The sequence below is a fragment of the Syngnathus acus genome, chromosome 11, assembly GCF_901709675.1.
Source record: "Syngnathus acus chromosome 11, fSynAcu1.2, whole genome shotgun sequence".
Taxonomy (NCBI): Eukaryota; Metazoa; Chordata; class Actinopteri; order Syngnathiformes; family Syngnathidae; genus Syngnathus; species Syngnathus acus.
This window is the reverse complement of record NC_051096.1, coordinates 6228348-6245624: the sequence shown is the minus strand read 5'-3', so window position 1 is coordinate 6245624 and position 17277 is coordinate 6228348. Positions and strand designations below refer to the sequence as shown.

The window sequence follows — 17277 nt, the reverse complement described above, 5'->3', positions numbered from 1 at the left end:
CACGGCGGTCGCTGCTAATTAGAGCGCTGCTGGCTGATTGGGGACTGGCTCATGGAGCCGTGCGGCAGGGAAGCGACTCACATGGCTGCCAACCGTGCCGGCGGGGTGGCTTTTCCAACCCTAACGTGTTGGTCGGGAACACACATACACACACGTGGCCAACCCTGTCCGCATGTGTAAGCAAGCAGAGGTTACTGGTTGGTAAATGCACAAGTACTGATTCGGCGCTTTTACCTAAGTAAAATAAAATGACAGACTCGCGTTTAAATTCCTTCGCAAGAAAAATATGTACTCTGTAAGTAGAGAACATGCACCAGTATTCCAAATGCTCTTATTTCATTGTGAATCTGAGCTCTAGTATGTTTTATGTCGCATGTCAATGAATGACATCTCAGCAAAGTCACATGATCAAAGGCTTCTCGGAGCAAACATTTGCAAGCACAGACATAATATTTGTTTTAAACTCCATGTCAGCAGCACTCTTTTCAGTGTCGAGGCGCAGCATTATTTGGAAAGAAATCATAATTCGTAATCGTAATTTTTCCTCGCGTTCCCACCACAAGACTGGAAGCCACAGACTCCGGGGCTGAAACGAGAGCCATGATTTCTGTCTGCTTGTCGTCGCTGCCACACTTTTATCCTCCCTGTTTTTCACATTTATTTATCAGCGGTTTGGGCATTCTGGCGATTAGTGTTTCACGGTCAGCGCAGGAAATTGAATTACTTGCTCGGTTTGTCGAGCATTATTTAGTCAGGCATTGCCGTGTCTGTGCAAAACGTCACCAAACTGAATTGAATACAGCTTTCGTGTTACATTCAATGTGGCCAAAGTGTAAGAGAGGCTTACCTGATGATGGTTGAAAAAGCCAAATATGCCCAACTTTTTGTGAGTCCTATATTTTCACACCCAGGAATAGCCAGAGTTAAATAATTAAGCATCCATGTAACTGGCAACACCTTGTAATTTTGAGCCTTAGTGCAGGTGGTCAGGTTCCCCCCGGTGGCCGCCGCTGACCTCCTGAATAGCTCATTTGGTTGGCACAAAACCCCAAAGGTCCCAAGGAGTAAAGCGTCCAAAGGTGCCATGCTGTTGATGGTAATGACGGCGTCGCGGATGATTGAGGCCATTCATGCACAAGTGGATGGGGGTGGTCGTACACTGCCCTCAGTCCACCAGTCACTTTGACAGTGTGCATTGCTCTCATTACCTTCCATTGTCTGAGGAGGAGGAGGCGAACAAAAGACCAATGATGAAATAACGACCTCGCTTTTTGGGTAATGCAGCGGCGACGCGCGTGTGCGTGCGGCGGACATCCCGCTTCACGGTTAACCACCTTGACCGCGTGTTTCTTAAAAGGGGGGAGGAAAGAATCATTTGGCCCTTAACTCGATGCGGTTACGATTACATTTGAGATTTCATTTTGCTCGCCGATGCCAAGTCCCAGTTTGAAAGAAGTGATCCTTTTAGAAACATGGCTGAGTGTATTGAGTACACTCTTGATTGCGTCTCCACAGGGATGCCAGCAGGCGCGGCGGTGACCCTGGCTGCTGCAGTCCAGCCCTCGGGCCGGGGGCCAGAACACTTTCAGAGGACTGCATGGGAAAAGCAAAGGTATATTTTACATTACATGCAGGGAACTGGATTCTTTACTGATACAGATCAACAATAATCAGTTTTCATCAGGGAAGCGACCAATAAAAAACATTTGATTGTGCTGTGGTGAAAAAAGTTTGGATCTATTTTGAGGAGCAGTGACTGGACCATATTTAAATGTGAGTACACAAAACGTGCACACGTGTATACAAAGTAGACACAGATTGTTTTTTTTCCCCTGTGAATGAAATGTCAACTTGTGCGTTTATTCCAGTAGTTTTCAGTGTACAAATATTTCGGTTGAGGAAATGAAAACACAAAAGCTTTTCCGTAGTTCATGATAGATTATCCATATGTGACACCCACACAACGCATGGAATGCCGCATGCAAGAAGTGCAATGTGAAGTGAACATGACATTTGTAAACAGTCAACGAGTCTAAAGACTCTGCTTGAGATTTTTTTTTTTTTTTACACTAGTGCAAAGCGTTTTGAGAACACACGTCGTAAGGCTTAGAGGAGAGCCACTTTCAGAAATTGGTCACCGCACAGAACCTAACCCCATGTTCCACCTGAATGTACGGGGGAGCACAATCAGAATATACAAGACGAGCACAGGCTAATGTACACGAAGGCCGGGAACCAACACAAACATGAGTAAGAAGCACATGCTGCAGACAAGCACACCGATGCTCCACTTTGGTTTGTAGTCGCGCTCGCTCTATGAAGCCAGCTCCGTAGGTCCCTCGTCTTCGCCGTCCGCACGGTTAGCACGGATCTCCATCAGCGTACGTGCGAAGCGTGTCCAGTCGTCACTGTGGGCTACCGACAGCTGCGGGGAAATGTCATGTGGAATTAATTACATACCGTACGATCAAATGCCCAGCTAAGTCACAATTCAGCATTATCGAATTGGACACATTCGTAATCAGGCTCGCCAATATTTATTTCCAATGCACGCTAAAGTTAGCCGTGCTAAAATTAGTCGAGCTAACCTGCCAGCACTGCCTTGAGCTGAAAATGGCCGCCTGCTAACATTGCAGGCGGGGTGCTTGCCCGCTTTGTGGCAATGGCCAAGTCATGCAGAGTTTTTTTTTTACAAGGACGTGAAGAAAAGGAAAGCGAAGGGGGATCAAACACACGCGCTCATAACAGTTCTGACATTTGGGTAAACGCGCAGGGCTAGCAGACTGAAAATGATCCGTTGCGGTGTTTGCGGAGGTTTTTACTGTAACATAAAGTACTTGATATTTTTAGTTCATTGTGCTTGTCTGTCACCATACATGAAACATCACAAAAGTCCAGTGTGGACAGGAAACGCTTCATGAAGCCACTTATATGCAATTTACCACTTTGTCTCTCACCATATGTTGGCATCCTAATATGTCATTTCACATAGAGCAACTTGCATTTCACCGCGAAAACGTATGCAGACAAAAGTATTGGGACGTCAAATCTGCACTCGGGAACAAAAAGGTTTCATAAGGGGGTGTGTTCAGTCTACCTCTCCAGTATCGTAGACCCAAACTCGTCCCTCCGAGTCGCCCACGGCCACTTCCTTCCCTCCAGATGACCAGCGCACTCTGTTGAGGGCCGACGCACCTTCGATTGTCACACTGGCCGTTGGTACCTAGCAAACAAACGTTTTGCGTCCGTCAACTTGACGCGAGATGACACCATTAGCTCGCATGTCATGTCGTTGCGAATTACGCTCGTGCGTTCCTTTTGGAAAGAGCACTCGGATGGCGTCTTTCAAATGCCAGGAATACATCTGAAGGCTTTTTCATATTAAGTGTTCCTGACATGCGGCCGGCAAGTCTGACACTTGTCACCAGTGGCGACAGAGGCCTTGGCACCGTGGCTCTTCACACACAAAGATGCCGCTGCCGCTTCTGCTGGCGAGTATTTCAACGCGGCGCTAACCGCAGACTGGCTGCCATTAGCCCGCTCGAGTCCACGGCTCCGCCCAACCGGATCGGAACAGAGCGCTCTCCATTGACTGTATATATGTGCGTGAGAGAGTGCGTGAATATCTGCTGGAAATGAGAACCAGGCGCTCCGCACTTCTCTGTTAATGTTATTACGACTGTGTGTTTTTAATATGATGCTAACAATGGGAGTCTGTTGCTATTAGACGCTCTGTGTGTGTGTGTGTGTGTGTGTGTGTGACTTCTGTACATCCGTTTGTGTGTGTGAGCAAATGTTTCTCATAAAGCACATTGTTAGGCCAGTTAGGCCGTCGATAATGAACTCTTCCTTTGTCGAAGAAAGGCCCCCGTTGAGGGAACCATGGGAACGCCGTCGTCCGTCTGCGGATGAAAACCCGGCGATTGTGATGACATCATCGCGCGTGCCCAGTTCAAATCGATAAGCGACGGAACATGCGAGACACCTTTTTCGTTTTGGAGTAGTACACGTAGGGGCCTGTTTGTCATATTTCCCAAGAGAGAAAGTTGTTGAGGATACTGTGGGTGTTGTTTCTATGGTAACCAAGAGACAGGGAGACTCTTTTTATCTCTGCTTCTAGCGGAGTAATCCACACCGCTATGACAAAGGGTGTTTTTTCTTTCGAAGTTGAAATGGGTGCAATTTTGTTCCTATTGGATTATTCACCAAAGAGCCGAAGCACATCTTCATCTCTGCTTTCTAGATGAAGTATTAGCATTACGTAAGCTCAAATAACACTCTCGCCGGGCCATTAGAAATCTGTGATTTCTTTTTTTTGTGTTATTCGTGAATAGATTTAGAGAAAGTTACAAAATGATTCCCTCGAGGCGCTTGCATCATGTCTGGACTAGAGAACATGGAATCATTTCCGTGCCAGTTTGAGCTATTCTCTTTTTGCTAATTAATCATAAATCATACACAACATGGTGACACATCACCTGTCTGCTACTTAACTACTGAACTGTTGTTGTACTTTGATAGCCATAGTTTGAGGATGGAAGATTGATGGAAGAGGGCGGCGGGGGTGCTGAAGTCGCATGCGTATGGCGCAGAGGTTCGTTGGAATGTTGGGAGGGAGCCGGGACGAGTGGATGTCACCCGGCGTGATTTAAAGCGAGAGCTGTGGGAAACGCCCACGGGGCCACGAGGGTGGGGAGCGCCCCGCGTGTTTGGTTGTGCGGTTCAGGACGAGGCGTAGCAACGGGCCCCCGGGACACACGTCAACAGGGCGAAAACACACCCGCGACGACCTTCAGTCAGTCATCCATCACGGTAAAGACACACACCTCCGTGTCGTTGTTGAGGTTCCATAGGTCGAGGCGGCCCATGCCGTCCACGGAGGCGAAGATTGCCGGGTGCACGGGCGACCACATGACATCATAGACGTAGTCGGCATTGTCCTCAAAAGAGTACAGAGGCTTGTTTTGCTGAAAGAGATCAGACGATGTTTACGATGGTGCCAAACAGCTGTAGAGAGAAAAAAAAGTGAGCGTTCAGGGTTAGAGCGTTGACTAGCCGGCCGGAGAGAGACAAAAAAAAAAAAACGAGAGAGAGGGAGTGAGCGAGCTTCAGACAGAGTGGCGCTGCCTCAGCCTTGGGGCCTGTCTGGGTGCGCAGGCTAATTAAAAAGCCTCGCACATTCACACAGCACCATAAAACCGCTGGGAGAGATGAAAGGGTGGGCCCCTCCACAAGGTGTACTGGAACCTCAGCACAACAGCTGTCTGCAGCACAATGCAAAGGCGGCCCATGAAACAGACGCTGACTCGACCCAAGCGGTTGTAAATAAAAGCAAAGTATTAGAAATTGCTATGCAAAGTTCACGTCTGTAGTTTTGAAGCTATGCTACCGGCAAACTTCTGAACTAGCACATCCCTCCCACTTTTTCTCTCCGGCCCCAAAGATTGCATCCATCATTTCCAGAAAATATGAACAGCTTTGCACATTCCATAAATCTCAGGTGAGCTTGCAAAAATAGTCAGCAGTTTTGTGGATTTTGTCGATACATGTCTTCTGTCACTTGTGCTGGTGCGGTTCACTGGGGTGCCCCTTAAAGGAAAGAGAATTGCCCCAAAACCCGAGAACCAGTCCACTTTGTGCGCTGGTCTTTGTCTTGTGAGAATTCGACAACATGATGTAAGACCACCAAAAAGGCTGCCACTACGACAGCAAACGCACAAAACGCTCACCTTGGTGCTCCAAAGTTTGACCGTCCAGTCAAAGGAGGACGTGATGAAAAGATGGGAAAAGTCCACAGTGCCCACGGCGTTGTGACAACTGATCCCTGTCACGGGCCCCTGGTGGCCCTCGAACATCTCACAGATCCCTGCCTTGCTAAAAGAAAGAAAAAACACGCTCTTGTGATGTAAAATAATATTATCGCTAATTATGGAGTGTGCGCTAACCTGCCGTGTCTGGACGCAGTGTACACAGTGCCCTCCTCACTCCCCACCACGTAGTTGTTGACGTCTCCCGTCGGGAAGGCCATGCTGGTCACTGCCACCGCTTTGGATTTATTATACACCAGTTCCATGCTTTCCTACAAGCACACATAGAGTATTTCCTGCACGTATCCGGCTGAGGGTATTTGATACGATGGGAATCCGTGTTGTGAACCTGAGGCTGAGAAAGCATGTCCAGACTCCAGGAGCACATCCTTCCGTCTGTAGACACGGTGATCAGGTTGTTGGCATTCTGGGTGCCAACCACGTTGACGCAGTACACGGGGTGCTACAGACGAGAGATGGGAGGGGACAGACGTCAATTCAGTTTTTTATAAATCAACGACAGTATGTACCTTAAACTCTTATAGTCGTGATGTCATTCAGTTCTCGCAAGGCTCACTTGTTTGCTGCAGAGTTTTCTTTAAATGGACTCTACATCTGGTTACATGTGCTGCTGTGCAAATCCACAGGAGTGTGTGAAACCATAATGTCATTACTGGTCAGTAATTGATTTGTGTCCTGGGCCACACAAAGAATCCTTTCAGCAATCAGCACCATGCTAAGCTGCCCGCTCTCACTGAGTGTAGAGGACATGGGCGAAGGCCTCATTATTCCACTTTAAGCCAACGAGTGCGCGTGTAGCTGTGCTTCTATATGACGCCTGTCGTTACCATGTAGCCAGTGTGCAGTGCGACGACGTTTGATGAGGCTCAGCCGATGGAGTGGAGTGTCTGAACTGTCACTTAAGTCATGAAATTGTCTGGGGTACTTGAGTTGGAAGGAACCAATAATAATAAGTCTCACGGTGTGCGCAGCAGCCGACAGGGGAGTCCTCTGCACCGGTGTCCGTCTGTGACTGCGATTGTCCCACAGGACGATCTGACCCGAGTAGGTGCCCCCCACCACCAGGTTGGGATGAAACCTGGCGAAACCTACCGACACCACTGGAGACTGTAAATAGACAGGCGGAGTGGAGTGTGAGAATTAGATAACAGCATGCCATTGCGGTGTGAGGATGTTATATTCCTCTTATTTTCAAAATGTAATTTTGGTCCGTTCTAATATTGAGCGATGAAGTCTCCGCGCTGGGTGGCGCAGACGTGACGAGACACGACGGCGAGGGAGATGATGAGTTTGGCGGTGGCGAGGGCTACGCCGAGGAGAGGAGAGAAGGGGTGACGCTGGGGCGCGGACCGGACAAAGGGGGGAATTGTAGTCGTCTTTCCCCCTCAGCCGTTTCACATTACAGCATCAAAACGCCAGCAGCCACTGGAGCGCTCACTGTAGCCTCCATCATGACAAGCCCCCACTCCAAACACACACGCACACTCCTCCCGATGCTGTGTGTATTGCGTTTGGGTTCCTCTTCACTGCTTTTCCCCTTTAGCACTCCCTGACCCCTAGCCACTGTAGTATCTATTCTTAGGACTCGGTAGGAAGAAAACATTGCAGAACATTGTTTCGCTTCCCGTCAGTCGAAAAAAACAAAAAATGAATCTATTAGCATTGTGTTGATCACATTTTCTATTTTCAAACCATAAAAAGAATGATCCATCCCGCCTTCCCCACTGTCCATCCCGACCACTGAGCCATGTGCAAACCAGCCCACTCCAAACCCCCGAGTACATTTTGTAAAGGGGACTGGAAAAGACACCAGAAGGAAAGCAAACACTCTTTCTCTCTTTTTATGGTTTCTTCTGAAGCGTCCCGGCTTCCAGAGGAATGGCGCGGGAGTCGCTTCAGATGTCAAGACTCAAAATAAACTCAACTTCTGCGGTGAAAATAAAGTTGCTCCTAAGCCGGCGAGGAGGCCCTCTCCCAAAAGTTTATTTATACAGTTCAATAAAGAGGGATATGGCTGTATTGATGGCTCAACCGGAGTGTAACCAGTCGCAATCTATTATTGAAATAGAAATGTTACGGCTACTGCGGCGGCTTGACGTATCGGGCGCAATCCAAGTATTGCTTATATACTGTGTTTAACATTTACATTTCCCCAATCTGTGATAAGCCGCGGTTGTTGTTTGATGTCTGCAGTGACTCCACCATCAAATCGAGACATCCCCATTGAGACAAACTCACGGCCGCAACAATCATTGTCTTTGTTTAAGCACCGTGACCCCTTTCAAAGGCTAAAAGGGACCACTGATTCATCTCATGCATCAGTAGCCCACTAACTAATATATCATTTTTATCAGAGGGGTAGTAATTCAAGAGCTATTGAGATTTCACTCTAACAGATAATAATAATAATAATAATCATCATTTATGGCAGGTGGAATAAATCCTCTGGTCCCACATAATTAGCCGTTTGTGATTTCAATGTCGGATGACACTTTGGAGTGGATTTATAATCCCGCCATTGTCGTGCAAGAAATGATGAATGACTTAAGGTTAGATCTTTGTTTGAATACTTGCATGGATTGGGATCCCCTCGTATTTTTGACAGTGTGTTGTTTTAAAATAAGCAAATGGTTCACCTTCAACTCCTCCGTCCATTTCTGTTCATACATCTGGACGCTTCAGCAACACATCTGTCTAAATAACACCTTAACAGCTCTCACGTGTGATTACATAGCCAAATCAGGCCTGACATTTTTTTTTTTAAATGCCATGTGGTGATTCTCATCTCGCATGCACCCCCCCCCCCCCCCCCCCCCCTCTTAACCAGATGTGAAGGGTGAAGGGATGGTGACAGGTTGCAGGATAGCAGCAAAAGTCATGCCCCCGTGTATTCAATCGTAGGAAATGCGGGAATTGTAAGGAAACAAATTCTCACTTGGCGACTTGCGTAAGTCCCGCATAATATCGGCTCTGTGCTTCTGGCAGCTCTTATTATAGAAACGGGAAGTCTTCTGGCAGACTATGATCAAAGATGGCACCTAGTGAAAGTATAACAGAAAAAGAAGCTGCTCCCTCTTTTGTTGCCTCCTATCCTCGGGGTGGGGTGCAGACAGTAGATAGATCCACACCTCCCTTCTTACCACACTCATCTGGTTTCCACTCGGCCTTATCGGGACCAGATGGATACGTCTTCTGAATCCCACCACCTCCCCTGACTTTGCTAGTTTATGACACCCCACAGATTTTGTCACTCTGCGGTTTTTGCCAAGGAAAAAGAAAATAGCAACCACAGTCTCCATTTCACCAGGCGGAGAATACAAGCTGAAAAAGGCCTCGATTTCACGTCATTCTTTTTTTTTTTTTGCCACGTAGTACCATTTATAATGGTACTTCTGAGTGTCATTTTTATAGGAAGGGCAGAATTCAGAGGACTCAAGCACAATTGGCCCATTGTCCAAAAAAAGGGCACATACTCCAAGAGAAATTCTAATTCATTTCACAGTTCAATTTAATTCAATGCCTTAAGAATATTGAAATATTATGGTAAAAGATGCTTGGAGGTGTGAGTCGTCACAAAGGCATTTTAAAAAAAAAAAATGACCGAGTTCGATGGGACGGTAGCAGTGGGGGTTGTAAAAGGGAGCAATGCGGTTTCGGGGTGTAGGTTCACCACTGCTTTTGCGTCAAACGGACCCTTTAATGTGGAGTGACGTTGCTCACTTTACATTCTGGTGTCAAGTTGCTGAAGATTGAGTCGTGTTCAAATTGACCCGAACTGGGATGGATTCAACAGTCAGCAAGTGGCGGCCTCAACAATGTGTAGCACACTTGAGCATGAGAAATCTAAAAAAAAAAATTCAAATCCATCTAAAATAGCACCCGCTAAAATACAGCACTAAATAAGATCAGGACTTTAGGAGCATTAAGAGATGTGTACTAAATTTTGCCAAAACCAAGCAACAGTTTTAGCACAAACCCAATCAGGCTTTTTGGATTTCTCTGTCCATCCACTGCCTGTGCAGGAAATTTAGATGAGCAGCCTCACCAAAACCTCATTTGAAACGATAAACCATCTGTAAACCTAAAACAATAAAGCCCCCCTACTGCACCAGACCTCAACCACCACAAACCCCAACGACTCAGCTCTGTCTTTCTTTTGTATCAAGCCATTTATAGAGTCCAACCGTCTACCTATCCATGCACCAGATGAGAAATCCTTTTGTGGGCAAGGCTGGGTAAACAAAAAATGGCTGCAATGCTACTAAAGCTTCTCTCCGGGCTTGCCAAGAGCAACAGAGAGGGCCTGCCAGACGAAGGCGTGCGTACGCCAGTGCATACAGTAAACATTAGGTTTGCTTGATTGGGGGATGCTTCCTTTTAGTTACAGAGGCGATGCGGAGTGCAAATAGATGCAGAGGAGAACATCGAGGCTTTGAAGCACCATGTTCATTATTATCATGCAGCTCAACTTATGTATTTGTACGTCGTATTTCATGCACGGATCAGTTGCTCGGGCGCAAAACGTCCGTCAAAACGAAATGGACTCGCAAAGTATACCGCCTTCCGAAATCCAAAACATATTTGTATATAAATCCCAATGTAACAAAACGCAGGCCTGCAGTCCATCCATAAAACCACAAAGCAATATAAATTACAGGGCAGTGAAACAATGAAATGCTTAATGACGGGTGGGAGTCGACTGGGTAACTTCATTGTGAAACACTTGCACGCAGCGAGCAGTCCGCAGGGGGGGAGAAAAAAAAAAAGGAAAAAAAATGGTACGTGCATTTTGCAACATTTTTCAAGCAATGAGATCAATGCCCGCGACACTGACGCTTTCGCAGATGATTTCCATATCGACGCGGCAAGCGTCGTAATTGGGAAACAGAGGAGCAGTGTGGGTGGGCCAACACTCACACATATGCGGTGGCGTCGGATTAGGAAGTGGTAGGCCACATCATTTTACTACCGAGAAATTTCTGGAAGCTTTCGTCTGTCTCCTGGGAGATGTGAAGACCACCACCCCCAACACACACACACACTCATCAACCTATAGCGTCTCCCGTTTTCTCAAGTGTCACCCGCTATTAGCATCATACCTGTCAAAGATTTTCTTTCCCACCAGAAGGAAAGGTTTCCTCCACAGGAGTTTGTCTGTATGTATTCATAGCTTCTGGTTCAAGCTCTATTATAGGCTACAGCAGACTTGACAGTTACCTGACAGTGGAAGATGTACTCTGGCGTGGCTTTTTTGAATTTGATGTTCCATACCAGGGCAACACCGTCCGGGTCGTGGGGGGCGTCTTCGTTGTTGTTGTAGGAGGCAACAAGCAACTCGGGATACTAAGATGGACACATCTCCAGAGATGAATACCGTGTTTTAGTTTCAACTAGGCCGAGGGGCTCACCTGAAGGGACCAGTCGAGACAGGTGACAACGCGATGTTTGGACCAATGGTCATCGTAGAAAAGTCTGGTGAAGCACAAACTGGAGCCTCCAGCCAGATCTCTAGAAGTTTCCGACATGACAGTCAATGAGATAAAAATCCCTTTCGGACAAGAAAATCAACATGCATGGATAAAAACTAAGTCACCCTTCCTTGTCTTCTAGGGCGCGACCACCGTAGTCAAAAAAGATGTCGCCGCTTTCCGCCAGAGCTCTCTCCATCACCCGGATGCTGCAGTCGAAAAAATTCTGGAAGTCGGACGAGTGCATTATTTGTTGCCTCTCCTCCTCCGTCAGCTCCCGCAGCACAGGGAACGACCCTGCCGGTAGGAACAATTTCACTTTCATTACTTTTAACAGTATAAAGACTGATGGTTCCCAACAACTGTGATGTGCCACACCAAAATTATTTATCGACTCCAAATAATGAATCTTGTTACTTTCTCGATGCCTGCGTTTTATAATGACCGGCAGAATAAAATGAATTGCAGCAGAACTCACCATATTTTTGTTTGGTGTTGTACCAATGCCGCTTTTTTTTGTAAAATATGTGCCTTGGCTCGATTAAACTCAGGACAATATGACGAGTGAAGAACACAATATGCGGCACTGTCGACATCAACGACATTGTGTTCTCCGAACAAATTAAGTCACCCAGTCTCTACCCGAACCAGAGCAACATGCAGGACCTAATAAATTACAAACAGGTTCTAATGAATGTTCCATAAAATTCTACAGTGAAGAATTTCGAAAACAAGACACAAACAATACAGCCTCCCTTTGAACAAAATGGTTCCGCAGCATGGGGTGGGCTTATTGAAGTCACTGTCCCCGAGCGCCCACATGCCATTTTGCGGGCTGGCGTGCGTAGACGCACCAATGCGGACCTTTCCCCTGCCTCTTGACTTTGATCCCCCTCCATCACGACTTGTCAGAAAATACCAAACTGAGTGGAACACATCAAAGAGCGGACCTTCTAAACAGGCCGCCATGGAGACGACGAGATGGATGACTGTGCGTTCACGGCCGCACGTGTTCGCTTGAGTCACACGCGGCACGCCGATCATTACGCTTGAATATGGCCATCTCTCATCAGCGTTGTGTTTGCGCGCAAACGTCGTCTCTTCCCGTCTGGTAACACGCTCTGTTGTTCTATGCTTTGAAGTAGGGTCCAGGGGTCACGTGGAAGGTTTTTAATCATCGCTGACCTCCACATGCCGCAGAGCTGATAAGTCTTAACCCCGTGCGTAACCTAGTCGGCAGTCGCACGCTGATACACCCGCTGATAGCGCCGCACAAGGAGGCCGTGTTTGGTGACGGAAATCAAGAGAGCGGAGAGTGCATAACTGGCTTGTCATAGGATAGGCCAACAGTCAAGCCATTGGTCCCGCATCAAAATATCATTTTGAAATATCGTATCGGTAAAAGAAATGATAAATGGCAAGGCGTGGAAACGTTAAGGCTCGTATCAACAACTTTGTACCTTCTTTATTTTCCTTGTCGTCTTCATCCCGCGGCTCCGACCCGGGGCCTGGTTTCGTTTCCATCAGCTCTTCATCCTCCTCTTCCTCTTCTCCTGAGAGAGAGTTAAAAAAAAAAAAGCAAAACAAAAGAGAGAGAGAGAGAGAAAGAGAGAGCACTTGTGTTAATCAACAGCTGTTCCAATTTTCTCTGACCTCCCACTGCGCACCTCCTTGTCAACCCCTTCTTACCGAAATAATCATTGCCAGACACGTACAAGTACACCTGACTTTGGGAAAAATGAAGTCCAAACGGGTCATTTGCGATCATGCAGATGTGCATGAGTCAGTTTTTTTTCTTTTCTTTCTTTTTTTTGGGGAAAGCACACACGCATATATGGTTATCCGTATGCATCAAACAAAACTGTGTTTGTTTCCAAAGTGTTCATATGAGCACATTTGACACACGGCAGGAAATAGAAAGAGTTGTGCGGAGTCCCTCTTCCCGTCTTCCTGTCACCTTTGACCCCTAGCAATGGTATGTATGTGTAAGCGGGGATTCCCTTTACATTCCCCCCAATCAGGCTCAGCAATTACACTTGACTATTCCTTCAGTGTGTGTTTGGGAGGAGGTGGGAGTTCAAGCGTGAAAGGTTACTGTCAACACAGACACCTGCTTGTCAGCTACCGACCCCCCCCCCGAAACCCCCTCCAGGCTGTGTATTGGTAACCCTTGCCAACTTCCCCTCCTCTTTTCTCTCGCGGCCTCCTTCTGAAACAGATGCTGAGAGTCGGGTCCAAAGATCGCTCTGACACTGCGGCCAGACACCTGCGGTCTGCCAACACAGTGCCAGGGGTGGTGCGGGGTTAACTGGCGCCGGGTCAAACTGACAACAGGCGCTTAGTCCAGTGGAAGGAAGTGACTCCATCACACTCTCAGATGTGAGATGCTCCTTCCATCTACACACACACACACACACACACACAATGTCAGGGTGTGTTTTACTCAGCTGGAGTGCGGCCCCGGGGCAATGTTAACCACTCGCTCCTGCTGCAGATGAACCGTTGCGTTTAGCACTTGGACATGCCTAAGCTGATAATGACCTCTCTGGCACTGCTCCTCAAGGCAACAAATCTCATTCTTCATTGTTGTCGCGCACGAAGAAGTGAATCATTGCACATTTTGGTGTCGAAATCCACCACAGAACACATGCTTTGATTTACAGTGGAACCTGAAGTTACCAACTTAATTGGTTCCGTGAGCCTGTTTGTAATGTGACACGTTCATAAATCCAGAATCATGTTTCCCATTGAAATGAATGTAAATGCAATTGGATTCATCTGTTCCAGACCCAAACACTTAACTCCCTTTTTTGTTTTTCAACAAGTGTGCGTTTAGGAAAGAAAGGAAAAAAAAATGGCATGCAATCTATAAAGAAGTGAAAACACACCATAATGAAGACAAAGAAAAACTCTTAAATAACATGATAACTATTATTACTATTAGTTACTTTAACTGTGGAGGGAAAAGCGGGAGGACTAATAAAGCTAACAAAGCCTTTTGTAAATAGAGATCGTTTTAATTTGGGAATTGCACATTTTTTGTCAAAAGAGACGTACTTGAGATATCATTTCCACTCTGTGCGCGCTCAGTGGATGACTAATATTGTATAAATGTGGTCTCCAGTGCCAATGTCCTAGTTTGCATTGGTCAGTGACTAATCTTCACAAGTTCAGGGAAACGGAGCTCCAAATGCGGAAAATAATGTAAGCAAAGTCCTTCTTCTTCTCCTCTTATGTCTGTCCTATTTTCTTGATCCTGTCATGTCCAGACCAGTGGTTTGGAATGTGCGGTGAGGAAGATGGGAGGAGCGAGAGGAGAACGAGAGCAAGACCACATTGAGGGGCGATCAAACTGTCAGAGCTCAGGACCACGGGCCTCTGGTGCAAGGCGGCGTGATTCATGGCCGACGGCTTAGCTCACTCACGGCTTGACAGTCCAGTTCTCCCATGAAGGGATTGTTGATGCTCTTGCCATTTGCCATACATCAAGTCCCTCTGTCACAACCCTGCACCAAAAATATCAGCGCTGTTTCTTTTGGATGGAAACAGACATTCATGTGTGCTGATGTGGGAGCGGTGACGTTGAGAAATAGGTTCTGCAGGTTCTGAAGTCAAGGGAACCACATTTATACATTCTGGAGACTCACTATATCGCTCACCTTCAAAAAGTCTGCTCTCGTTTCTCTCATCATCTTGACAAAACGATAGTTACTGTGCGTCGGGGAAGGGAAGAGGACGGATGGATTTTGGGGGGATTTGGGGATAGAAGATCATCAAGGCATGCACACATAAACAGTTCGCAGGGGTCCTGCGAGCTTGGCTGCTCAACAGACCACAACACAAGCACTACGCCGAGGAGTAGGAGGCAGCCACGGCGACTTGAAAGGCTTCTCTAATGTGGCCGTGGCACGACACACGCACAGGCGCAATAACGTCATTGAGAACAAGTCTTATTGTTGAAGAGACACACACACATGCACGCCATCCTCCAAGCATATGTTCCTTGTCAGCCCATGCAATAGGATGATCGTCTTATTTTGATCCCGTCCGTCCAATGCAATCGAATCCTTGTAATGCAACTACCAACTCTACAAATGTCACATGAATTTAATGAATATAGGAAAATGCACGTCTGTATCGAGACACTCAATCCAAAATATATTGACTAGTTTGCAAATCACTTAATCACCCACATTCGTTCTCAATGACTTCCATATGTTTAATAGAGACCAGCATTAGCTTCGCGCGGCGCAGCAAGTCAGTCTTGCCAGAATCGCATCCAAAGTTGTCCCCAGATACACACACCAGCAGCAGGGCCTGATGCAAACCTGCCGAGGCCAAAAGCCACACGATGATTTAGTTAATCCATCTCGCCACCGCATTTCTTCACACTGATCAGAACAATGGCGAGCGCGTGTGTGTACAGTGTGCACGTTTGCGCGTCTCTCCGCTGCATGCCCGCACATAACCGGATTCCATTAAAGCAGTCGATTCAGCCCTTTGGTGGTCTGCGGATGACGCTGCATGTGTGTGTGCGGCGGGAGCCCACTGATTCCCTCTCCTATCTTTTTCCTCTTTCTCTCTCTGCCCCACTGTGTCTCACCATGCTCTCTCTCTCTCTCTCTCTCTCTCTCCAAAGCGGTGGCACCCAGGCTTGGCGTGGGCCCAGACCCACATCTTTAAACTGAGCCATCATACCACACCACGGCGTGCTCTGAGCCCAGCCGCAAGGCCCTGATTAAAACCCATGACTTCAAACTTTCCAAACTGTCAAATCGGGAGAGAACCAGAGAGGGAGGGAGCGACAGAAAATGCCTTACGTAAAATCACCGCCGTGGCATCGACTCTATGCCAGGCGGGCGTCGCTGAGAAATATAGCTACTTGCATCTTAGCGTGTCTTGAAAGTGATTGGCCATGTGCACTTGCATGTCGGTCGTATTTCATATCGTTTCCAATGATAGGTGTGTGGCCGCTAAAAGGGGGGAAAAGGCCGAGTGACAACTTTGCAAGCTTGAGACTTGTCCAGTCCGTGTCACATTCTGCATCAATGCTCAATTGTATTCATATATTTTAATTATTGAGACTAAAACGATCTTATAAATGCTAAATAAGTAGTTCAACTTAATCCTATTGGTAAAAACCTTTGACACTTGCAACTAAGAGCACATTTGAGCATGCTTTATATGCCAAGAGTGCCCCCTACTGGAGAGTTTTGGGATGTTACGTTGAAGTCAATCCACACAGTGAAGCCGCACAGTCATCACATTTCTTCGCGCTCAAGTCGCAGGCCATAAACCATGATGATGATTTGGAAATTAAGTCCTGGATCCTGTGCAACTAGAACAGTTCATTTCAGTGCGTATTACATTTCTAATGTTTTTCCCGAGGAACCACAGACAGATTGTCTTAGTGCCAATGTTGGCAGTCAAGCTGTTACTATTTTTTTTTTTTTCATTAATTCACTGACTTAAGCATCATTTCCTAAGTGTAAAGCGTAAAAATAAAGCCACTAAGCGGTCAAACAAAGGTTTCGTAAACACCAAACTGGCCGTAGGCAGCAGGCTGGCCGTGGCGGTGAACTTCCAACCCTCCCAAATGAGAAAGCCTCTTGGGCGTTGACGTGCACTTGTAGTACAAGGTGGGACCACCCAGGCACACGTTCTAGGCCCACTGTTGTTTTACACACATAGGTAGTAAGGCACGTGGAAAAGTCAAACTCCACTCTATCAATTCTTGTTTCGACCATTGGGAACTCTCGAGCAATCCTTCAACCTAAAGTGACGTTCTCTACATATGCTTTCAGTCCAGCGACTTTGTAGTCAAACAACAGAGTACATTTTGTTCGGCTTCCTCACTGTGGTTACCCTCCATGTGAATTTTGCCTTCAGAAAACACAAGTACACACACGCACGCACATACATGCATGCGGCCTGTTGTAGCCGCCTGGCTGGAACAACAACAATGTTAGAGAGAACTACTT

At 46.9% G+C, this 17277-nt stretch overlaps 1 protein-coding gene across 7 annotated transcripts in view; it reads right to left on the bottom strand.

Moving 5' to 3' along the window:
* Positions 1-1826: 1826 nt before the first annotated feature.
* LOC119130734 (cytoplasmic dynein 1 intermediate chain 1) overlaps positions 1827-17277 on the bottom strand; it is a 22422-nt gene continuing 6971 nt past the window's right edge. For 6 of the 7 annotated variants that reach the window (XM_037264643.1, XM_037264642.1, XM_037264641.1 and 3 more), the window contains 12 exons: positions 12757-12849; positions 12045-12047; positions 11422-11593; positions 11237-11336; positions 11046-11171; positions 6789-6935; positions 6157-6270; positions 5946-6079; positions 5730-5874; positions 4827-4967; positions 3098-3223; positions 1827-2425 (listed from right to left, as the gene is read on the bottom strand). In XM_037264643.1, the coding sequence (XP_037120538.1) occupies positions 2315-2425; positions 3098-3223; positions 4827-4967; positions 5730-5874; positions 5946-6079; positions 6157-6270; positions 6789-6935; positions 11046-11171; positions 11237-11336; positions 11422-11593; positions 12045-12047; positions 12757-12849 (1412 nt within the window). In that variant the 3' untranslated portion in view covers positions 1827-2314. The remainder of the gene's footprint in view (positions 2426-3097; positions 3224-4826; positions 4968-5729; positions 5875-5945; positions 6080-6156; positions 6271-6788; positions 6936-11045; positions 11172-11236; positions 11337-11421; positions 11594-12044; positions 12048-12756; positions 12850-17277) is intronic. The other variant, XM_037264644.1, reaches the window with a different exon arrangement.